Below are 26095 nucleotides of genomic sequence, written 5' to 3'. Positions count from 1 at the left end.
ATTTACACGTTCCCTTGTTTTATTAATATGGATTATCTTAGCAATTCCCTTCTTAAAGGCCCATTTTCATTTGAGTTTAAATTTGTATTTGTGGTCTGGCAACAGAAGATCAGATGAAGCCAATTTAAGATTGGAATTAGTTTCCTATTATAAAGCGGATTGTTAAATCCCACACCCATATCCATTCCTCTTCACAAAGAAACCAATCTTCCTGAAATGTCATATGTAAAGTCTTGTTGTTGGGSAAATTCTCTGAACAGATTTTAAGGACAGAAGAATTAAGAAAAAGGTTTTAATATTTCTGATGATTTAAAWTTTTTTTTTCAATATTATTTGTGGGCTGATCCACAAATTCTTTTTTTTTCTTTTCCTCTGGGTATCATTAGAAATATCTTTCAGTTTTGCTTTTAGGGTATGCAAAAAGAAAGGAAGAATTTACAATGAGAAAAAACAGAGTCAGTGGTGGACATAAACCCTCTGTGTGTATGTTGTGTACATTTTATATATATATATGTATGTATATATATACACATATATATATATGTCTGTGTGTGTGTATATATATATGTATATAAACGTGTATCAACATTCTTTCTTTCAGTGTAAAAGAAAGAAAAGCATCAAAGACAACAATTTGCTTTCAGAATCTAGGAATACCTTTAGACAATTAATGCTGGCCTAAATAAAACCACATTCTTCTTTTATTTTACAAGGTTAATTCAAGAAGAAAAAGAGTCAACAGAACTACGTGCTGAAGAAATAGAGAACAGAGTGGCCAGTGTGAGCCTGGAAGGCTTAAATCTAGCCAGAGTCCACCAAGGAACATCCATTACTGGCTCAGTGACTGCGTCGTCTCTGGCAAGTTCATCTCCTCCCAGTGGACACTCAACTCCTAAACTCACTCCTCGCAGTCCAGCCAGGGAGATGGACAGAATGGGGGTTATGACGCTGGTAAGAAACTCTGTGAGGTCAATGTTGGGTGTGATATTTCTAGTATGAAATATTTGCTCTTTTCWCTGTATGAATTGCTTGCCTCTCTACTTGCTTGTCCACCTCTTCATCTTAGGTATAGATAGTAAACCAGAATATGTACATGTTTGAAGGCTTTTCTTTTTTATTATTTTGTTTGATCCACCAGTGCCGCCTTGATCTGAGGATCAAGATCCTTCATTACAGTGATAGTGGAATTAAAACAATTAGAATTAGTCATTGGAATTACTGTAATCAATTCATATGTGAAAACTGTTTACAAATGAGGAGCTTTGAAGTGATGCAGTTATTACATAACCGACTATGTGACTATTAACCTTAATGAATTTAAATCTCCAGAAAACATCTAGCAGATATCACCTTCAAAAACCTATACTACTTCRTCTATTTTATTTTTCCTCTTTTATACTTAGAGTACCTTGTATGTATTCTTCATGATGGTATATCGAGTTCTTGAAATAGCTGCTTTATTTTCCAGGAACCCATTTAACTTGTGTATTTCAACATTATGAACAACATACATAAATACCAGCTCACCAAATTATGATCAAGAACAATTCTAACATTACTGTACCTATGAAGACATATTCTGCAACCATTTTTTTTTTTTTTTTTTTGAAAGGTGGTTTTGAAAAATTTAAATTTTGGTCATAGAATCAACAGAGCAGCACAACAGTTAAGTAAATGAAGGTAGCACATGTCAACGTTTTCAAGATGTCCAGCTCCAATATTGTTAAGAGTGCAGATACAGGGTGCAGTGTTTAGTGTGGGCTACAAACTACAGTTTAGAGCCTTAGCAAATTYATCCCCCTAAGTCTTGGCAAAGAATCACAGCAGCCCACTATGTTGAGCTCTGATATACTGTGAGGATGATAGAAACGTCTGTAACCCCATTTTTGTTTGCTATTTTTATGGTAAAATTAGATCTGAACRTCATCAATGCTCTCTTGTGGTCCATTCCTGGGAAGCAACATCACTGAGTCCCAGTGGAGACTGAAGTCCCCTGTTGGAGCCTCTCAGCAGCAGAAGGGAGATGAGCTTTTGTTTCAATCTGGAAGCAGGAATTAACTCTTAGCTGTTTTTAGCAATGTTCTCAGTGGAGAATGGAGCCCAGCTGTTCATTCTCCAGTTGGCTTCTGCTCAACTGGGAGTTAAGGACATTTGTCTACTAGCATGTAGCTGATGCAGGAACCACCTGAGGACTCCTTCCCAGCCCTGTTGCTGACAACTGACAGCTACTTGTACCCATCCCAGTTTAGGATGGTGTTTCCAAGGAACTCAAGACAGAAGTCTCCAGTCCCAGGTGGAGTTCAGGGCTGGTGGTTGTTCCTTCYCTGGTGGCTGTGACAGTGACACTGTGCTCCCCACTGTGCCAAACAGCAGCCCTGAAACCCTTGGTGGCACAGAGCGTTGTAAAGGAAGCAGGCATGCAAACTGGTATGGGTGCCACCGGCTTGACCAAGGCAGTGCTCCACTTCGCCAGCCGTTTAAACTAAGTGATTCAGCTACTGCTAAATGGCAATGGGTAACCAACCTTCCAGCAGAGACTAGTGCCGCCTGGTTGCCTTGATATGCACAAGTAGCTTTGAGTCAGCAGGTTCATCAGATTTGAATAYAAAATGACAGTATAGCCTCTGTACGTCATGTTGCCGTGGCCTCACTGGTCTCAAGCTCTAGCTGTGTTAAAGCTCAGATGGATATATCTGTGCAAGTTGCAGTCAAACTCTTGACACGTAAGCATTAGAAGCAGTACCCCCACTGCGGGCTCAGCAGCACAGCCACAGCCACCCTCTCACCCTCGCTAGCAAATGCCTGGATCGTTTCAGGATGCTTTTGCGCCTGCATTGTTTCAGCAGAAGTTGAATGTTTCCTTACCCTCACTGGTGGGGAAGGGACACAAGAGGCTATCAGAGGTCCTCCAATGAGAAACACAGTGCTGAGAAGAGGTCCATAGAGGTCTAGTGTCTAGAGCTCAAAATTGCCAAATGATCTTGTCGAGGGTGGCTGGAAAAGCATTACTACCAAGAGTTTCCACAGTCCAGGTCTCTGCAGTAAATAAATTCTGCACAGTTTGTTCAGCTCTGTTTGAATGAATGAGACATCTGCCAAAAATAAAAATGGAAAAGGGGTTGAACGAGGTACATTCTAGCAGCCTTCTACTGTGAGATAACACAGTACAGTGCAGAAGATGGATGTATTTGTATCCATTGACAGAAAATACCAATCACACTAAGCATGAGGGAAATAGGAGAGAAATTCCCAGTTTCCAGGCATGGTATTTGTTGGTGATATTTTCAATGTATACTTGGTGAAATACTAGTAAGTTTATAATATTAGAGAGAACTGAAAACAAATATTTTAAGGGAGGGGATAGTGGGAGGATTTACAATGAAGACTCCAAAAATGAAAAGGGATACCATACATTTGAAATGTCCTATTTGCTACATATATGAAAATGGAGGAGATTACAACTTTAGAAACAGTAACTGCTTTCAGAGAATGAGATATTTGTCAGGACTGACCTTGTGGTGTGACACAAAGTTTATATTCAGTATATAGCATGGAAAGCATTAAATGAATGAAATCCACATTTCCTTCCTCTATATGTAAAAGAAGGAAGAACATGAGGCATTTTGCTGTCTCTGCTCAAAAAAGATTTACTAATCATTCTTCTTCTGTTGTTGCTGCTTTTGTTACCAATCTAAGCCAAGTGACTTAAGGAAACATCGAAGAAAGGTAAGATACTCTGTTTATTTCTTAAAATTTAAGAGAGTCTTTTCATTATAATCCTCCATATCTGTGGTCTGAACTTCTTTCGTGCTGTTCAGATAATTCAGTTCCTTGCCACCCGTTGCATCTCCCTCCGTTCCCTTTTATACAATCCCTAAACATGATCATTTTAATCTTGCCTGAAAAGGGTAAGATTAGATGTGGCAAGGGTCACAGCTAATCCAAGAATCAGAGTCTTCCAGTGATATTGTTGAGTACTAGCCCATCAGCACAAACTTTCAGTTAAAAACAAAGTATGGGCACATAAGTATTACTTTCAGTATATTTTGACTGTTCTTGTTGTTGGAGAAATCAGGTAGATTACTTGCAATCTTCTGGTGAGATTTACGTAGCTGGCATTGAATGTGCAATTTATCTTTGTAAGAGGAGACAGTATTTAAGATAAATCATTATATACTGTGAAAAAACTCCTTTTTGTTAAATGGTTATTTTCAAGCACTCTGATCTTTCTAATAACAACGTGTGCAAAGAGTGATCTTGTTTATGTCTGTATTTTCCTTCTTCCTTACATCCCTCAAGAAACTTTTTTTTACAAGAATAATCGCGTTTAATGCAGTACGCCTGCTCATGCATGAAGTTATTCTCACATGTAGAACTTTACTGGATCAAACTGTTTTGCGTAAAAGGAAAGATTTTCTTCTTCAATGCAATTTCTTTTCAAATATGTACTTTGAGCTGCCATATTTAGGCAATTTTACTCTTTCCCAATAATCTCTCTTAAAAATAAGAACCCTTACAATGTGCTCAAAAAGTTGCACTTGAATCCATATATGTCTCTGTTCACTTGACAAATTCTTGATATGTTATGCTAAAACTTTCTTGAAAAGCTAATAGACTTTCAATGATGCATCTTTCCCCCCAAGATTGCAGTAGTCGAAGAAGATGGACGTGAAGATAAAGCCACAATCAAATGTGAAACTTCTCCTCCTCCAACACCTAGAGCAATCAGAATGACTCATACCCTTCCTTCTTCATACCACAATGATGCCAGAAGGTAAGGTGTTTGTAACATGAATCAGTACTTCACAGTTTTACCACATATTATTCTTTTTAAATCATGCTTTGAAATACCTTTGTTTCTTCATGTTTCTTTTGGTAATTGCTTTGCTCAAAGGTAAACCTTTATCTTTGTCTCTTCTGGGACCATGGGAACATTTGTTGGTACTAAAATACACATCAGGTACTTTTGTGTTAATGTACAATTTTGATTGCTACTAGAAGTAGTGATGCTGCAAATGCTAGAAAGATAAATAAACATCATGCTGATTCCTGTATTTTTTCCTTGGTTGTTTTATAGCAAATTAAAAACATTTATTTATTTCCAGCCTCTCTTAACAAGATTCTGTCACCCTGATGGACAAAATGTGATCTCGTATTGCTCTATATATTGCTAAATTGTTTAAAGAGAAGACGTGATTAACTGCTGTAGTTATGGAGAGATAGCTGCTCAGAAAAAAATAAATCATCTGTAAATTATAATGTGTTATCTTTTCTGCCTTTTTTTATTATCATTTTATAGTAGTTTGCCTGCTTCTTTGGAGCCAGAAAGTATTGGTCTTGGCAGTGTCAATAGCAGCCAGGACTCCCTACACAAAGCTCCCAAGAAGAAAGGAATCAAGTCTTCAATAGGACGTTTGTTCGGTAAAAAAGAGAAGGCTCGACTTGGACAGCTCAGTAAGGAATTAGTGGTACCAAGCCAAGGTCACCATTGCACGGTCATTTTTTCATTTTTAATTATGCTGCTTTTTGGTTTTCCAAAATGCTTATTTTTTTCTTTATACTGGCAGAACTTTCCCATTAAATTTCACTGTTATCAGTAATTATGTTGGTCGGGAGTTTGATAGGACTATAACACAAATGAAAGGAGGCTTCTGACACAAATTACTAGAATCACCCACTTCAGTGAGCCTACTGTTTCAGTGCTGTCTTGCATTAGGATGAAAATGCTAACAGTGGGCTCTCAAATAATCAAAATATAAAACAAGTTGAGAGAGTAGTAAGTAATAAGCCATAGTAATAGGCATAATGAAGTCATACAGAAGGACCTTGCAAGTAAATGTATAAGTGTAGTAGCCCTTCAGGTTTCAGTGTGTTATTAGACTTCTGCTAGTAGCTGTCGCTGGTGTACTCTCTTGCATACTCTTGAAATTAGCTATGCTGCCCACAGCAATGCTTTATTTTCCTCTATTCTTTCTGTTCTTTTCCCTAGCCAAGACCTTAGTCTAATTCATTCTTGGAAAAAAATTTCTTCTGTGATGTTCCATAGGGTACGCCTGTACCACACTCAAACAGTCATAGCGTAACTTTATTTAACTACCTTGGGTAKCAAAAGCAGTGGAAGATGAAGTGACAGTCTTCAGCATAGGCTCATAGCCCCTGTACCCAGACAGGCAGCTACATCTCGAGCTGCAGTCCTTGTGGGCAGGTAGGCTATAGCTAGATCGGGTTTTGCATACGTACGCATGTCAACAGAAGTCTCAGTTACACCTCTAATTTAGTATAGATGTTTCTCCTGGTAGCAAGTTCCCAAAAAAAAATAAATAAATAAAAAAAAAAAAACCCACACACCACAAAAAAACTAAGAGCAGAAATTTTAGTCCAAGCTCTCCTATTTATACATCACTGAGAAGGTGCATCATTTAGAATATAGAAATATATAGTGGTCATATAACAAATACAGCCAAATTAAATTAGTGCAAGACTTGATAATGTGGCCTCCTGGTGCCTTTGTTTCCCTGTCATTAAAATGAGAATAGTAGCTCTTTCCTATTCACAACAATGTCACATAGTACAAATTTGTTAGGCACTGAGTTGTTTTGGCCAAGGTGACCACATAACATCTGTGAATGGTTTTTAAAAGTTCACGGTAATTGTAAACATTTAAGCTGATATGTAAACCAAAAATGAAAAACTAAATTCATACTGAAATTTATCCTTATTATGACTAACAAGCCCATCACTAAAATTCTATAGCATGAAATAAGGTGATATTAGGGCCTTATTATCAGAGTAAAACCAAATAACTGAGCATTCTCCATTCACACCCCAACCTTTCTCCTCTTTGCCTGTAAGAACCTTGTGCCCTTGAAAAAAAACCTTACTTTTAATCTTAATTTAAATTCTTTTTCTCACTGTGGGGAGAATAAAACTGATTTATTCAATCCTCTTCATGGTTTAATATATTTCAGAATCTATTAAATGGGTCTCTCAAATAAACCTGCATGTTGCTGTCTGCACTGATAGAGAAATTTATAACTTTAGACTGGGTTATTAGTTCACATTTACATTTCATAAAACCAATTCTATTGATACTGATGGATTATGCATAATAATCTATGAATTCACAGTAGCTGAGGAACATAAAGGACAAAGATGTAATAAGTGCTTCAGTCTTCTCTGCAGGTCCTTACAGTATGAAACAAAAATAAAATAACACCTGTAAAGATTGTCTCAGTAGCAATGTAATCTGACAATAGAGTCATTTCTTAATAACATCCAACATGATTAATAAGAAGACATATGTATAATTGGATAAGGCCCATTTATAATTCCTAGCACTAACTCATGAAATTGCAAGCAGATATTAGTGAAGATTTGCAATTAAATGAAATTTTTGTGGCATCCATACTTTCATTCAATAGCAAAGTTATCTGTAAACAGACTAGTTTTACAAACATACACAAAAATTAACAGTGACCAAAAGCAGCAGCAAAATATTTTGAGAAATTAAAGGAARTTGTTGAGGAGCTGAATTACAGGGTTTTTTCCTCCTCTTAAGATACYGAGTACATGTATATTGAGGAGAAATTTCCATTCAAAGTCAGTACTTTAAAGATAATRCAAAATTTAAAAAATATCAATAGTGGTTGTACTTTAATTGCTCCGTAACAAGTATAATAGGATATATAATTAATAGTTCTGTTTATAGTAAGATACTATATAACAGAGCTCTAGATAGTAAGTCCCATTGTCATTGTGCTGCATAATGCTAAAGATCAATTTTAGGATATTTTTATAATCTAAATTTATAATGCAAAATCAATAGAAGAAGCTCATTTAATTCCTTGCTTAAATTGAATTTATTCTGATTTGATATAYATACATACTTTAACTTCTCACAATTATATTTTCATATCTGGAAAATACCTTTTCTTCAATAAAATATCAAATACTAAAAAGGTAACTTGGACCCTCAGAAACAACATTAATTTGTTTTCTTATTATATGCATATTTGTACATCCATACAATTATGTTAAAAGGCGCACTTTAAAAGTTCATATCAGTGCAGAGGGTATTAGGGAACCCAGTGATATTATACATTATAAGTACACATAATATTTCTGTAACTCATATTGTAATATCTCTAAAATTGCATATAATGTATAGTCTTATTTATGAAACTGTATTGGAACATCCAAAATTTTGTCACTAACTCCAGCAGAGCCAGGGTATAACCCAAAAGATTTTCTTGCTCTACAGCACTTGTAAAACTTTGAAATTATTCRTTTTCTACTGCTAAACTTGCTAGAGTTTCATTATTTTATAATTTGCTATTTCCATCATCTCTGCTCAGTCATTTGTGTTATTATTCCAAGTCAAATACATGCCTTAGTGTTTGGGAGGGGGAGTTGTTTGAGGTGGAGGGATTCGTTGGTTGGATTTTTTTTAGACTCAAGATTTCCAGAGTCCTCAACATTTCTTTTAATTATTGGGGAAGAAGGAAGGAATGTTACAGAGGGTAGGAGTGTCATTTTTGCATGCTGTTTAATTTGTTTAATTTTTAAACTTAYCCAGTCATTTATGTATTGTCCCCATGTTACTAGTCTGTAAAAGAAATATGTTACAGGCATTTGTAGCCCTGCATAGGGAAGCCAATCTGTACAGTGTAAGTAAAGGTCAGCTTGTTAGGAAACATTTATCACAACCGCCTGCGTGTCTAAGATACTGCCAGACATAATCACCAGATGCARTTCAAGGTAACCTAGGTTACTGAAGTGGCCCAAATGTGTTTGTTCTGTGGGAAAGTCCATTACACCAAAAATACTTTCAAATCTGTGAAAATCCCTCATTACATTGCGCTCATACCACCTATATTTGAAATACCGTGAGCTGCTCTCTCAGAATGGTCTAAGTGATGCRTTGATACAGTGATTTCCTAAGTTAAAAAGTTGTTCCAGGGTCAGCAAGAAGCATTTGACGCAAAATCTTGTAARACTTTAAAAAGATGAAATAAAGCAAATTATGCATTTGCTTTTTATGCATTTGTAATTGGAGGCATCATTCTCATCATGATACCTGGAGATGTAATATCCTCTTTACTACAGAAAAATTCTGTCTAGACAGCAGTAGCAGTAAAACTACACATACTTTGAAAGGACAGCTTTAAAACAGTCTTTTTTCTAATCTAATGCCATAAAAATGATACATCAGCAAGTTTTTCTGTAACTTGACTGAGGTACATGCAAATGGGATTTGTAGAAGTCTGGGATGATATTTCAGTGTGTGATTAAAGGTAACCTAATGTGTAAATTTTACAGCTGATGAATCAGAACAAGAGTCTTCCAGTTTATAGGGTGCTGTCTGAGGTTGTGCCACTGTCCACTAAACAGCTGTTTACCGTGCGTTACCTGGCAAATAAAAGTTGCTGCTTGCCAAGTGGAGCCAGGCAGCAGCCTGGCAAATTAAATAAATAAATAATAAAATAAAAGTTGCAAATAAAAGTTGGCAAATAAAATAAATAAAAGTTGCTGCTTGCCAAGTGGAGCCAGGCAGCAGCATCTTTCCACTGCAGCACCAGGAAAGTCACCATAACTGATGTAACCTTGGTCAGAAYGGACCGTGCAAAACCAGTCTTGTCCTTAGTTTATAATACAGATTTATTTTGCTCCAGGTGTCCTTGCTTATTGTAGGCTTCCCTTGTCATGCCAGGCAAATGGCTCAGCCTAGATACTCCAACTCCCATAACTTTGACAGGAATTAAGGGCCTTGAGGGCCTGGAGGCTTTTATTTTTTTTTTTTTTTTCCTCCAACAGATTCAATGTGTCATCTCTGATGTGGGAGTTTGCAGGGATAACGACATCAAAGACTGTCTGTGAGAGCAAATAAAGACTTCAATATTAAGACATTAAGTGGTGCTGTGTTATATCAATAACAATCAGATAGTTCTTGGGAAAAGTACTTTCATCTGTACATTTTCCAACTAAGATTTTAACAAAATGAGTGTTATAATAGATCATTGCTTGCTAGGACTGCAAGACTGAGCCTTAGGAGGCCGAGAATARCAAGCAGTGGAAAAAATCAGGGTCCTCTTCTGTACACTTCTGCAAAACACAAGGAGGAAACCATTTGTCCCTCCAAGTCAGCGCCTTCCCATGTAGCAAATGCTTGCTCAAATGTAGACATATTTACTTCTGTGGGTGATAGATGTTGTTCCCCAACAGCAGACTTAATACCTTAACAAAACATATGCATAATGGGRGGAAAAGGGAGCTGGGGAGGTAGAGGGGGCATTGGAGGGTTGAGAAAGGAAGCAACTGAGAAAGAATGATTGGGAATTATGGTGATTTTTCTTTTTTTTTTCTCATTCCTGTTTCACCACAGGAGGTTATATGGAAACAGAGGCAGCAGTGCAAGAATCTCTGGGATTAGGCAAACTTGGAACCCAGGCAGAAAAGGACCGAAGACTGAAGAAAAAGTGAGTACCGGTACCTTGCTGCTGTTCCTTTCAGCAGCCGCCCTCGAGTCACAGTTCATTTGTTGTGTCAGTCTTATGCAGGCATGTAAGGAGAAGCATGACCATTTAGTACAGCAGGTTACCGTTTACTGTGGTTTTTTTCCTACAATAAATGTATAAATGTTTTTAAAGTTGCATGTAGGAAAATACGTATTCCTAAATATAGGAGAAATATTTGAATTTTATTTGTCAACAGTACAATAGTGTTTCATTTGCAAAAGAGTATAAGTTTAAGAGAATGAGACATTTTCTGTTTTACACAGTAATTAATTCTGTGCCTTTTGGTAACTGCAGTTTTTAAAAACTAAGTAGGCAGTGAAAAAAAAAATCTTAGTGACTCACTGCGTGGATTATTCAGAGGAAAAAAAAAAAGCAGGATTGTTTGCATTATCCAGTGAACATATGATTATTTCTGTCTATAGAAGTCAAAGGGAACATAAGCCCTAGCAGCTTTACTTTCTCTTTTGCCTGTCAGTAAATGACAACCTAGCTTTGCATTCAGATAAATTATTTAATAATTTAATACCATCTCTGGTTCACCTACTTGTAAAACCAGTACACTGAGTCATAAGCAGCTGCCAGGAACTAAGGAGAACTATTTAAAAAAATAATGATAATAAACACTACAAACACAAAAGAAACCTCTTGGCAGTATCACAGTTCCAATGTAATTAGAGGATGTGAGAGGAAAAAAGATGGTATTTTAAAATGACTTTGAAAATTCATTTTGTAAACAAACAGGTCTATTTTTCATCCATAATCACTAACTTTAGCACTATCATTTGGATTCTGAAAGCCTCATTTTTTAAATTTGCAGTGTTTTCAGGTCTCTTTCAGTCTTTTAATGTTCTTTTGCAAGGTTTCAAGAGAATCTGCAATTCTAATAGGAAGAATCCAGAGATACATTTCATCTTCTCAGTAGATTTAGACGTAGAATATTTTTAACCACTTTTCAACCTCCTGATGAAATAAATCTTTAAGCRTGTACATCTGGTTAATGTACAAATATGTGTCCAATTTAAATCAGCCTTAGTTTAGCAATTAAAGATAGAAAAGCAGTCGTTGTGCTAACTTAGAGAGAAGAAACACTTTAAATGCTATTAAGAAACTCAAGAACATTCATGGAGGTATTCTAATTGATGCCTCTTGTCTGCATTTCTTATCTTCAAATCTGTTATCACTCATTATTCATTTAAATATGAAGAAAATGCATGAAGTATAGTATTACGCTTCTTTTATTAAATTCTGGAAAGCATCTTTGTAACTGCTGGCAGTAATCCATAAAGAATATCGCTGAATTTTCAGCAATTTTTTGCAGTCCCTATTTTATCTTCCAGTTCTGAGGGTTGAAGGCACCGCGACTGAAGCCATTGTGAAGGGACATACTTACTCACTTTTCACAACATTGCTTCTCTCATRTTAGCAGTTAATAACACTGGATAGGATAAGATTAAAATAATGCTGTACACATTAACTGCTTCCTACATGACAGTAGCTACCAAGCTTTTTGTCTGGARCTAGCTGGCATACAGGTAATCTGTTATTAGATCTTTGTCTAATCTCACACAATGAGACCTTTTCACACTGTCTGCTTCTCAGTTCTTYCTTCTTTACTCCTGTGTTGTCTGTYCTTGGTTCCTTATGAAATAGCTATAAGCAAATAATTCTTTGTTGCAGTGTCCACAGCAAGGAATCTTTTCCTTGTGGCTATGACCATTCAGCTAGCTGGAACTACACAATATTTACCCTGACAATATGTTATATACCTATCTCATGAASGTTGTCTTTCTCCCCACCCCACCCCCTCCATTACTTTAGATTTGTCTGTCTTTATAACTTCTTACTTTGGAATCACTTACGACTGCTTTCAAGATTCCTCTTAATTTACTATAAGAAAAATATTAGCATAGATTGATATTTCCCTTCAAGGGACAACAAGTGAGCTCATTTCGTATATAGTCATAGAGGAACTATAATACAAGAGAAAGGTAACATTTTGGGTTATATGGGATTCTAGTGAATTATGACAATCATTAGGGTGCCAAGCTATCAATAGGGCAGAAGAGAATTGATATTTTCTTGTGAAAAATGCAGTGATGTGTTTGCATCTCATTCCTTGAAAAGTATTAAGTTGAAAGAGTCCAGAATGTCACGTAAATGAAAAAATTTGTCTTTATAAGTCAGATTTGGTTTTGCTGTGACCGTTAACCCCCTTTAGATGTAGAGATTTCAAATATATAACTTAGCTGTAAGATTACTGATTTGGTTAATTCCAATGAAACAGTATTTAGGGGTGGTAGGAATGATGCCTTTATGAAAGGCAGTAAGAAAAGTCTGAGAACATGACATATCGGTAATGTTYAGGTTTAAGCGTTTGATTCCTTGTAACCATTAAATAGGTCCTAAAAACCCTGCAGGGACAGCAAGCCCGGTCTCTGGAGCCGGGAGAGCAGAGCACCTCACCTTGTAATGATTTCTTKGGTTAATTTAGATTAGGACATAAACTCCTGAGAGAACCAGGCCCACGAGAATAGTTAAAGGACAAGATAAAGCAGAGAAGCAATCCCTTCTATTAAAACTTAAAGTCTGGGAAGAGCTTTACTTACACTGGTTTTATCACTTACGTAGAAAAATAATCACAGTGATTCCAAAGCCAATTTTCTCTCCTATAAGTGAGGAATAATACCATATACTGAACTTTTGTTTCACCACTGTCTTCTCATAAATCAAATCAGTTGGCTTTCAGTCCTGTTAACAGTTCRGTGAACTCCTCTTTCAGCTCAGTGATAGGAAACTGTAGTTTTAGTGCAGGGAAGCAAGGATTCTCCCGCTGACATGAAACTAAAGATGTGATTCATCACCATGATCAAAGCATTTTCACAGTACTCTTTAGCTTTGTATAGGTGATATGAGGCTTCGTTCACCAGTATTCACAGTTTTAAAACTAACGTTATTTAAACCAACATACTCCATTTCAGTTGTTATATATAAAATTTGTTAATATTTTGTTCATAATGGCTTCTGCTTTTTTTCTGACTTGTAGAACTAGTTTGCCCTATATCTAATTTTTTCAAGAAAACATTAGCAGCTGCAATACCGTGTATATTATCATTACATTCATTCAAGTTCCCTAGTAAATCAAATCACTTGCTCTTGACTAAATCATAAATTTTATTTGGTTCAGGTGTACTCTCCAGAAAGCACCCATTACAGAAATGAAGAATGAAACTTTTCTCTTAATATTCTTTTTTTTTTCTAGTGATTAACCAGTCTCCCTGTTAAAAATGATTGCCTAATTTCTTATTCTGAATTTTGTAGACAAAGACTCCAGGTATCATTTCTCAGTGGCTTGTATACACTGCCCTGGCTCTTCACAACGTCAGCCTTCATGGGGTTTTTTGCACCGAGTAATGTGATGTCCACGGTGTCTTGGCTGTGGCACACGCTCAGGGTTGCCATGAAAGCCTGAGACACAGCATAGGAAGCCTCGGGTCTGTCCCGTTCCTGCTGCAGCCTGTAAAGATTTGCAGAGGACCCGGGGCAGAAGTAGGGCCCATGGGGGCAGCAGCTGGTCCGTACGTATCCCATGCTGCCCCCAAACAGCACTCCCACACTCCCACCCAAGGCCTGGGTATTTGGTGCACCTGTCAAGACTTGGCTTGTCGTGCATCTGTGGTGGTGCCGGGGGCTCAAAACACCACCACCTGACACTTCGTTATTTTAAATTTACTTTCAAATGAAGAGTAGATGTCATTGTCCCTAAAATCAAATTATCTGTGTCATCCTTGAAAACACTAATTTCCACTAACAACTTCTTAACTTGCAATTTATTATGGTGCTTAACACAAAGAGTACAAATATTTTACCATCCTTTTTACCAAAATATCATATGGTACTAATTTGAACCTTCTATAAAAATCTTCTTTAACAATGAACTATTCTTTTCAACCAAGCTTGAAATTTTATCAACAAATAGAGCCAGGTTTGCTTCCCTTCTTGCTATAGCTTTCCTAGTCATATTCTCCTTTTCCAGTTTTTCTCAGGAGTGGTGTCAAACCTATAACCTTAACCAAAAGCCTCACTGATGGCAAATAAATATTTAAGTAGTATGGCAGGTCCAATGGTTTCTGCATAGTCTCTAAACTTGCAGGATAGCTCCAAGTGCTAGTGCTATTCATCCTTTTCAAATGTAATGCTTAGTTTGATTTGCAACAGCGTGCAGCATATCAGCAAATAAGTGTATGTCTCAACAAGGGAAGATATTTAAGATATATATATCTTTATGTTGCATAAAAATTTATAATGATCAACCATTAGCTGTGATATTTCACAGGCRCTCTACTGTTCAATATTTCTTTGAAACATTAAGCGAGAATCTTTGGAAATAAGTTTTTTTTTAAAACACAAAAAAGCCTGATACTAACAGAATCCATGCTGAGATACAATTTGCTTGGAAATCATGTAATCACCTTCAAAAAGGTAATTTCATTTTCAAAAGTTTTACTTTTGAAATCCCTGCTTCTATTTTACTTTGCCRCTCAGTAGTGAAGGAAGGATATGTTCATTCTGTGCTGGGCAAAGCGCTCGCATAAGGCAAGGTTTGAGAGACATTTCAGTGCTACATGGTACTTGATTGCCACACAGAGGTGAATTTGACCTTGTACATGCTGCTAGTGCAGTCTGAATTTGGTCCATGCTGTCACTTCCTAAGCAAATCCTAAATACAAATTATTTCCCTGTACAGAATCTTACGTATAAGTCAGCCGTTAACCAGATCACATTGACAGGATTGCAGCTCAAAAAYTGATAAATTCCAAAGTTTATTAGTATGAATGTTAGAATAACAGTCTTCACTTACCTCATAGCCCATGAATTTGCTGCACTTTGTCATAAATGTTGGCATTCTTAGTCATCTGGCTAAGGTAGCATGAGTCAAGAACAGAGCTTTCAGCTCCCTCCACTTTCAGCTTTTCCTCCACTTTGATTTCATTTGACTCTGAATAAGAACCTGTTAATTTTCTTTGTCTTGATCCRTGTGATAACATAAATCCATTAATTCCACATTCCCAAAATCAGCTTAAAATGTGAGGTTTACATTTTCCAARGAAAATAAAAATTACAAATAGTATATGTCTGTCCCATGAACCTGTTCTGCGGAGATTTACTGCATGGGTAAAGGCTGTGGTTGCAAGTTACAACTTCCACCTTTGTGTAGATTGCAAAAACAGTTTATCATGCCAGAACACATACGTACACTGATATACATACATAAACCCTCCTAGGTTCCAGAACTAACTAATTCTGGTATACARAATTCCCTTGTGAAAATAAACTCGTAGTAATTATGGCCCTGTAATTAACCTGAGAGAATAACACCACTGTTAAATCTCAGCTGACGACAGTAATGTACATATCAAGTATAAGTAACTTCTGTATTAACAGAAGAGAATGTTTATTAAGTCAATTTTTTTTTCCTTCTTAAATGGAAAAAATATTTTGCCTTTGGTAAATTCCTAATAGTGCTTATGTCCTTTTCTTCTGTATTTCTTTATTTGTATAATTTCTCCAAGTACTAGGAGATGATGGAGAAAAAAAAATCACAAAAACAAGGCCATATGTAGTAGTAATCTGTATTTAAGTTAAATTAATGAAATAAAACAGAATTCTATGCTTAGATTTTCCTGTAGAAAACTGAAGGTTTGGTCTCCAGTCAACAGGCTTCTTGCAAATATGTCTAGCTAGACCTTTTTGTGGAATTAAGATTTTGAACACTGTAGTCATCATTTAGTTCCTTTCAATTCCACATAATGGCCCTTTAATTAGAATAAGTTTTGTGTGCAACTGCAATTAGAATTTGACATATTTGTGTCTACAAGTAATCTCTGTCCTCTGCAGTATACAAATAGCTGTTTCTAATGATCATCTTAATTGCACACATGTTGGAAAAATGAATCCAATTGGATTAATTAAGGTCTTTTGTCTATGCTATCCATCTCGTATTCTTGTATACTTAATGCTTTATACTCCATTATATCCTAAATGTACATAGTTTATTTTCTTACACTACACTTTAATGTAGTATTTTTCCTTTTGCCAGATTTTCCAGTCTATTTTTCTCATAGAGCATGAGGATATTTGTATCAACTAGTTGCAAATTTTTAATCAAACAAAAATAGATCAAAGTCTCAATCCCTGTCTTATCTACACATATGYGCCCATTTATTACAGTTTGAGATATAAGCATATACTTGCATATATGCAGCTGCTCCCTAAACTCTGATCTCTTGCATGTATTTAGATATCGCAGATAAGATATTTATCCTGTCAGATTAAATGTAGAATTAGAGTTTAAGGGAAGAACAGATAAACACAGTAGAGGAAAAAAATACTACGTATCTTTAACAGTGTAATATAAATCTAAGGAAAGTCTTAGTTATCTTAGTTGTCTCATGGAAAGATGAAAGGTAGAATTTAGAGATCTTTTTCTTTTTTTTTTTTTTTTTTTTTTTTTATCCTGATGGATATTTTTTTTACTTTGAGGATGAGACCTTGAGGAAGCAAATGAGTGTTCCTCAATCTTCTGCCCCTGCAATGGGGGAAACTGGAACAGCCTCAGGTCTCATGGGTTAACCCCAGGCAGCTGATGAAAGGTGCCAGAAAATTGCCTGAACTCCAGTTAATCCCCTTGTTTATTTCTCCACCCATATCCAAAGGAGGATTGAAAGGAAGACGTAAGAAGTGGGTGTACTGGTTTGAGATGCTCCGGGATGGCCAAAATGAAGGGCTTCTCCACTGAAATTGTTCAAGCCRATCTTCATAGTAGCTCAGTAGAACATGAGTGTGATCAGAGATTTTGCCCCAAAATCATACATGCGGGTTCACTTCTAATGGTACTTGCACCAGATTTGGTAATCGTTTGAATAGTTCTCTTGTTYTTTATATATAATTGCTTACCTTCATTGTCCCTCCCTTCCCTTCCTTTTTTCTTAAACTTTCTGTGTAGAACTTCTTTCCATTTTGTTTCCACCTACTTCTCTAATCTCACGTTTCCTCCTTCTTCCACCCATCTTTTCTGCTCATCACACACACACGCACATGTGGACAAAAACAGGCATATAATTTTCTTTTTTTTTTTATGGTGGCARCTAAAGGATACCGAAGAAATTTTATTGTCAGTTGGCATCATGGTGTCTCTTACAAAATCTGTTTTCAATTATATTGGCAGCAATAGGTTACTTAGAGCGCAAAACGCTTATGTTAGTGTTACCACTAATCTAGTGTTAGTATGACTGCTCAAATTGACATACTATTCAAAGTGCATAACAGTAACAAAAGTTAGCTGTCCATGTGCATCCCATCTCCTGTGTATTTGCGAAACACAAGTCTAGGTCATTTATAATTACCACGGGACATTCTGCTAAAATACTAGTAAAGTGCATATTCAAAAGCAAACTTTGGTTGATAGTCCACTCCTATTTTTACCGTGTCTCTATRGTAATTTGCTGTTTGGATTTTTCAGGATTTTTGTGTTACACAAAAATCATTATGAAATTATTTTCATATATGGAAAATATTCAATATGGAAAATATTTTCCATATTCACAATGTTTGCAGATCTTTGGCACAAATGTATTGTAAGAGTACTGTGCTGAGTGGTACCTGATAAACAACCAACGCTAGTTTAATGATAATGTCAATTTGAAAGATCCATTTATTCTTCATAAGAGCATGTAACTTCTTTTRTAAAGTCAGACCAGTTAGAAATATTTCCATAGTTACAACAGTGCTATTATTTTATCTATCATGATTTATTTTGATGGACTGACATATATTCATTAACATTTGTGTGCTTTTTTTTTTTTTCCATTCATCTCTCTTCATCTCATGACAAGCATATCTGGGTAAGTTAAAGCACCATGGCTGCTGAAGATGTTCATTTTCAGCACCATGTTTTATTTTCTAATTTTTCTTCTTATTTGCTTTTGTTTTTGTGTGAACTTTATATAACAAAACCATGCAAAAAACTGACCAACACAAAACCTTTCAAAGTGTTCAGATTAAGTGTAATCCTTGAAAGCATACACAAATTCAGCACTTGCTCAGCAGGCCTTTACGTGGTAGATGAACTACCTTTGTAATCCAGAGTACACAAATCCTTTTTCTGTGTGAGCCCTCATGCTGAACATGTAGTACAGTAGTATTTTCCTTCGTGCATATATTATTTCACTATTTTCTTTTCACCAGTTCATTTATATTAAGTTTGGAGTTTTTTAGAATTWCTAACCTAATATCAAGTTAAAAGAAGACTTTTCACTTTAACATCTCTTTGATCTACTGTGCAAATGTTATTTTTTTCTTTAAGTGTTTCTGGAGCTCATAAAGGAAAATTTCATGCATACAATGTTTCTGAAGTATGTATGAGCTATAACTTTCTAAAGCCTCTAAGAACAGAAAAACACAAAGAGAACAGGGGTTCTCAAATTAATTTAAAATGTATGATTATGAAATGGCTTTACAAACGCAAATTTAATAAAGTTTAATCAACCTAGAGATTTCAGAGGTCTCCAGTGCATGTAGTAGAGTACATACAAGATTGCAAGGTTATGTATTATGCATCTGTTTATCTCATAGGCAATTTTATTATTTTTTTTAATAATATCTCTGCAGCTCTAAATTAAAAGTCTTTATTTATCCTACTTATTCAGCATTCCTGAACATGCCTCACTTAAGCTTAACTCAGAAAAAAGAGTAGTACCCTTCAGTTTATGCACACTTACAATGTGCACCTATATAAAATCATTACTGTGTTRTTAAATCTGCTTTCCCAATTTGTGTTATCTGGACTGGTATTAAATTTAAGGGTACACTTCCTTGTTTTATTGATTTTAAACCATACTTAGTATTAACAACCTGATTTACCCCTTTTTATATTTTTCAGTTTTTCTTCCCTGAAAATTTCTTAAAGTTGGATATACCAGTTTTGTAAAAATGGGAATTGAACTTTGCTTTCTCCTAGTCTGCCTATTATATCACATACCAAAAAGGAGAAAGAATSATGACTTTACATGATTTAAAAGCTGGGTCACTTAAGATCAAAAGTTGAAATGAGATCTTACTCCATTTTTAATTAGTGCAGTCTTTACAAGTCAGATAGACCTTTTTAGATTAGATTAAATCAATATTATTTGGCAATATCAAGTCTGAGTCTCTATTAGAAGTTCTTTTTTCATGCTTCCCATGAAGTCTGATGTAGAGTAAGAAATGTATAAATGTACCCAAAGTTTTCGTAATGTCACTTTTATRAGCTATTGGAAACCTGACTTGAATTATACTTTAAAAATATTTATAGTCTTTGAAGAAATAGATTGATAAAGTAACATATATACACACACACACACATATGTATATTAGATGTTTAACATGATGATTGATTTATACAAATTCAACTACCTTATTTTGTCATATGCTGATCTTAGCTAGAGGATTCTAGGCTTTTTTAAATGCTTACAATACTTAAAATGACAGTAGCAAAAATAAAAATCTAATACCAACTTAATTTATTAGAAATCCCCTCTTCTGAATTTTGGAGTCTCTGAATGCGAGTATGTTAGATTTGGACATTCGGTACTGGCTGTSACTCTACCAGGGATACACTGATGTGTTTAATCTTCATTTGAATTAGGATTACTAATAGGATTACTTGGATGAACACAGCATATTTTGTCTATCACTCTTTGTGAAACTAATCATATAAAATTTGGTACCCCATAGTAGTGATGATGGTAGTAATTATTATTACTAAATAATAATAATGGAGGATCTGGTAGGTTCTCTTATCAGGTATTACTCTGTTTATCAGGTGTTTCTTCTGTTGTCTTTCTGAGAAAATGTCTTTGCTTAAAGGCCATTTCATAGGAATGTAAATCACTTGCAAGCCAGAAGTTATAAATTAATTCTGCTTGTATTTTACTAACATAATTTGGCCTTTGATTTCAGCAGGCCTTATTCTGAGTTTATCTCACATCCTAATTGCAAGACATTACAATTTGTATCCCTGAGAATTCTTTATGTGAACCCTACTAGAACTACCACGGAAAATGCCAATATTGGCAGAAATATGAAGATCTGTGTTGAAATGTTGTAAAAATTCAAATTTCATCCCRACAATGTCTAGATTTGTTTTCTACACTACGCAGAGTAATTTAATGATGTGTGTAGAACATCCTAAGTTATTTCTTGTTGCCTCATGGGGGGAGCTTCATCTTCATAAAAAAAWTTTTTGAATGTCATTGTATGACATGATTTTAAAACAAGATCTTGTTAACTTCCCATGCAAGGTCTATAGAAAGAATATTCTTATCTTTTAAATAAAGTTTAAGTTTTATGCAGGGACGTGGTGAAGGCTGCTGATACAGAGCTAGAATTTGCACTATGTAAGGGACAAATTTATAGGAAACAGGAAATTTCGTGGATTATGGCATCGTTTTTGCTCTCAGCATGTCCTCCGCTTGTTCTCATGCACCTGTGATGTCCAGATGGATATTGGCGCGTTCATAGTCCCCGTGGTATGGGACAGTTATGCTTCCGGCTATCCGACACGTTGCTCCTGTTAAACACAGCTTTGAGGTAGCGAAGCAAAAGTATCAGTCCTGTGGTATGTTGATGACAATTTGGCCAGTTTCCTGCTTCTGGGGAGAATGATGCTAAAGAAAATGGCTTTGAAGCATTCTCTCTGAATCAGATAAATACAAGCATCTCTCGGATTTTGGATGAATGCTAAATAATGGTGTTCATGAAATTTCCTTGCTTTGCAAAATCAAGCTCAGGGTGAGGAACATAAGTAGTGATGTATTTTAAATTAGCACATTACAGTTATTCCCACAGARTCTCCAGGAAGAGAATTTTATTATTGAACAGTAACAATGTTATCATAAGAAATATGACTTTAATTTGGATTTCAGTCCAATGGTAGTCAGTGGTTTTAAAGCTTTATCTGCAAAATAATACCATTTATAGCGAAGTCTAACTAATGTCAATTCTTCCTTATCAGCTTGTTTTCATATGTTACTAAAAAACTAAATGAGCATGGAAACAACTACATTTTAATTCTCTACCTCCTTACCAATGCAAAGTGGACACATTATAACGTACAGTAAGTACTTTCCTGACAAAATCTTAGGAGAGGAATATCCCCGCATTTTCCAGCCAAGCAGCTTGCATATTAGCGAGATAGTACCATGCTATTCACTGTTGCTAACCCTGTCTTTGTAGAGAAATGAAGAGGCAGCGATAGAGCTCTGTTTTGCTACTCATGTAGGTTATTCTTCTCTTCTTCCCCTCCTGGTCAGTTGTCTGGTTTTGTAAGGAAAATGGAGCTGCAGGTGCCACTGTTTGCAATTGGGGATTTTCTCTCACTAGGCCCAGCAAGCCGCTGACTATCCCACAAGAGCATATGTGCATTCAGAAAGTTCTAAAATACCCAAATTYCTTTCTGAAATACCAAATTACCCAATTCATTTTTCTAACGATTTCCACTATTGACCAAGATACATAATTTTTGCTACATTTATGAGCTATTGTGGTAGAGGGGTGTGTTTTTCTCTAATGTGAGTTCATATCGAGTTTGCTGCGACCACCAGCTAAATTTATCTCTTTTGGTCAAGAAGTAGGAAGTCTAGTTTTAGTTCTGTTTTAGAAAATGAAGGTTCAAGTTATACAGATCATCTAATGTTGCATATCAAAAAGTAGCTAAAGAACAGTGTTTAAAAAAGTAAAATATAAATTATATAGACTTTAAAATTAGAAAGATGTTTAAATGAAACCTCTGTGGGAAGKAAATATAAGTTCTGAAGTAGAAAATGATTTTAAGGGAAATAAATATTATAAAAATCCTGTTAGTATTCCACTGTGGTAACCGAGGCACAGGCCTTACGAAGGCTGCATTCCCCATGCACTAGATGCATGTAATGAAGTTTAGCATTACGCTAAATATATTTTGAATCTGAAATACTTTTTTCTTCTACTTCCCAAGACCCTTTGGATTGTAAGTTTATTGTACTGTAGTCTTTGGCTATAGCATTTATATAAAGCATGCCCTTTCTGGCCCGGTTCCATTTTCTTCAGCCAAAACCAATAACCAGAGCTATATTTTGCTTTAGCTCTGGGTACCAGGAGGTTTCTGAAGTAATAGAAGTGCTTTCCTACTCTGGAAATATATATTTGTTTGAGAAGCACTTGAATAATGCTGGGTCTCCAAACCATGCTTCAGGCTTTCAAGCGTACCAAAGTCCCATGGTACTCCCTAGAAACACTTGCCGTATCATCCCAACAGAAGGGGAGTACATTTTTCAGGGAAAAAGAGAACTTAAAGTAATGTGTGAGACGATGCCTCTTCAGTTGCTGTGGTCGCATGGGGATTTTATCCATCGYGATGGATATCCATCCTGCTCTTTCAGCCCTGATAGGAGAAGACAACAGCCCAGAGAAGGGAAAACCTTAGCTAATGCGGGTTGTTGTGGTGCCTCCAGCAGGCAGTAGAGGCCAGGGCTGGCTCCAAGTCGTGCTGACCCTGCAGGGGAAGAGCAGGTCCTGCTTGCGGGGTCCCCGCTCTCCCCAAGAGCGGCAACCCAGCTATGTCACCTACACATAGCCTGGAGGCAAGTGTACGCTGCTGTGCTGGGCAGCCTCCGCTGTGGGCTTGTGTCGGCCCTCAGGAGTTTCCTCTCTGGGGGTACAGGATTCCCGCACCTCCACCAGCTGCTGGAGGTAACGTGGTGTTCATGCACCCAGAGGTGCTCTTTCTCACTTGACTGGGGATTTTGCTTTCGCAGAAAGTAAGGCTGGTGTTGGAGCCTGGGTGGCAAAGGGTGAGGGATGATGCAAAAGAYGCATGGGAGGAGAAGCCACAAGCTTCTGTGAAGCTGTCAAGTACTTGTAGTATTGTATATTGCTATAGAAGAAACATAGCAACTAAAGCAGCTGTCTTTCTATCAATATACAGAGCAAAGCATTTAAACAAATATGCAAAATTGCTGTTTGGGTTCCATTTTCTACTAAAACCAAATTCTCCCACAGTCTGGTCCATCAGCAGTGCAAAAACTCCCCAAAGGAGCACTCCCTACAAGTAAGACCACTCCATCGCTTTTATCTGCTGTGATTGTGTAGTACAGTATACACAGTAGTATATCTGAAGTACAGTATATCTGAAGGGCTGCTGAGGCAGGGATGCATTGCCAAGGGATCTCTGAATCACAAAGGCTGCAGCAATAAAGGAGGAAGGAGCAAAATTGAAGCTRTAATTCCAAGATCTTCTTGTTATGAGGGAATGTAAGCAAATTTTAATGTCACATTAGCATAGTCTCTGTCTAATTTGTTTTTCACTACTCCTTGTTGCAGAGAGCGTTCTTTTGTGTTTCTCTCAGCAGGAGGCAGCAAAAAGTACTTTGTTTAATATCAGGAAAAAAAAAAGACTTTGGAAAGACTGCTTATTCTGTGCTACCACAATGGGTTCTTTATTTCTGTTCTGCACTACAACASCAGTCTATTAGATGTCTGGGCAAATTGTTCAGCATATTTAAAGCAGAGAACTTTTCTGATAGTTTAGCTGACTTASCTACACATAATTTTACCACATATTTAATTCTGCTGTATTAAAATTGTATTTTATGCTTTGAGAACTATATATATAGTAAATGACCTTTTTTCTATAAGCAATTTAAAAAAAWTTAAACAGAACTAATAAAGCTGCAGCCAACTCTTTTAATTAGACGAGGATGATTTATTTAAGATGCAGAATAGCTGTACTYCAGGGATCCCAGAACTGTGCCTAGCTAGTCTAGCAGGCTTTAGTGTTTCAAACACAAAACCTTTTAGACCCTGCTACGTCCTAACATCCAAGGTTAGCTCAGGCCTAGGATTTGGCAGTTTCTGTCTGAATAAAGCCTTTCTGGGTCAGTGTCAGAGCACAGCTAAGCCAGTCCCAGGAGGAATCCCTCAGATTTCTCTGCTGCCCGTTGTCTCTGTTATCTGACTGATCCTTTTATATTGGGTATCCCAATGMCCTATTGCTTCAGGTAAGGACAGACAGAAACCTCTCCTTTTCTATGCCAGATGTTTAAAAGGATGGCACAATAAAGCGAGAAAAAAGAATCAAAAACAACTGGGCACAAAATAAGGAGTACGTTCAAAAAGGAGAAAGAACTACATTACTTCTTTTTGCTGTTTTTACAGCTCTGTGCCTTTTAAAACAAAAAGGTTACTAACATAAAGGCAAGGCAATGTGCTTCACTGTTGTTACCCTTACCAGCAAGGCACAGTTGGGTCTGTATCTTCCCTACGCGTACCTGTGTCTGCTTAACATTTTTTTTTTGACTCATTTTAGGCATGAACTTCTGGAAGAAGCTCGGAGAAAGGGTTTGCCTTTTGCACAGTGGGATGGGCCAACAGTGGTTGCCTGGCTGGAGGTAGGTGTGAATTGCATCTCGGAAAAGATGTGGCTCGCGTCTCTGGGCTGCTTCTGTGTGCTTTGTCCTTAGAAATTCTAAAAGAGGTGATTAAAAAACGTTGCTTCTTCTGCCCCTATTTGCTGTGGCATGAGCACTAAGCAGATTTGGATGCCAGACAGTATGAATCAGAGAGTAGAGCTGACAAAAGATAGACGGGATTAGAGGGGAACAGGGACAGGAAGCAAAAAATTTATTGTTACGAGAATGTGCCCTACTACTGAAATTGCGATTGAACTCCCAGTCTCTGAAATCTCATAATTTTCGGTCCCAAAATGTCTGAAATCCACAGCCTGGGTTTAYGTAAGATGGTGTGCAAAGGCAGAAACAAAAACTAGCTGTTAAATTTTGAATTTAACACAAAACCTACATCTTGAAAATTTTTGAATGAATTTAAAGATCATTTGACCTGTTAACCAGCCCTTTCTCATTGTATTTTTACTTTTATATCACTGAAAATAGAAAGGTGTTCCTTCAGACACTTTCATAYGGGGTGCGGGAGATCCATGCTGAAATCTTTTTAATTTGAATGAGACAGATCCATCATTTCTGAAATTTGATCTAGCTACAGAAGACCCTCCGGTGTTCAGTGGGGATGGTCTGTCCTTACCGTGTCACATCCAATTGCTGTCCTACTGCATATGTTCCGCTTTAGCGAAAATAAATATTTGTTAGCAGAAGGTTGCAAAAAATTGTTCTATAGCTTAAGGATTGCATCTCTGGGATTTCAGCCTCGACTCTAGTGAGGGTCTTATGCAAAATAGATATATCTTCACCTGAAGAGTTTGTAAAATGACTCCCACATGCCATAGAAAATGAGAGGGGTAGAAGTGGTAGTTATTTAATCCCTAGATTATTTCCAAATATGTGAATCAAGAAAGAAATGTAAGTCYTAAAGTCAAATTTCCATTCTAACTTAAAGATAAAAGGGGGCAAAATCGCATCCTCTCTCTGTTGTGAAGCCTGCTTAAACTCTGTTGTGAATTCTTGCTCTCTCCCTTGGCTGCCCTCAGCGTCCCAGTGAGTCTAAATGAATGCGTTATGGAACATGTCTGGAGACACTTTATTCAGGAAAGCTAT

The 26095-nt window shown here is 36.5% G+C and overlaps 1 protein-coding gene across 1 annotated transcript in view; it reads left to right on the top strand.

Moving 5' to 3' along the window:
- The window catches only part of PPFIA2 (PPFI scaffold protein A2), a 338119-nt gene that overhangs the window by 291409 nt on the left and 20615 nt on the right, over window positions 1–26095 (top strand). Inside the window, exons 18-24 of the mRNA XM_085307650.1 lie at window positions 714–951; window positions 3697–3726; window positions 4644–4774; window positions 5300–5454; window positions 10382–10475; window positions 18407–18415; window positions 24895–24976. Of these exons, the coding sequence (XP_085163776.1) occupies window positions 714–951; window positions 3697–3726; window positions 4644–4774; window positions 5300–5454; window positions 10382–10475; window positions 18407–18415; window positions 24895–24976 (739 nt within the window). The remainder of the gene's footprint in view (window positions 1–713; window positions 952–3696; window positions 3727–4643; window positions 4775–5299; window positions 5455–10381; window positions 10476–18406; window positions 18416–24894; window positions 24977–26095) is intronic.

This window comes from Rhea americana, unplaced genomic scaffold (genome assembly GCF_003343005.1).
Source record: "Rhea americana isolate MKP2758 unplaced genomic scaffold, rheAme1 scaffold_260, whole genome shotgun sequence".
Classification (NCBI taxonomy): domain Eukaryota; kingdom Metazoa; phylum Chordata; class Aves; order Rheiformes; family Rheidae; genus Rhea; species Rhea americana.
This window is presented reverse-complemented; position numbering and strand designations above follow the sequence as displayed.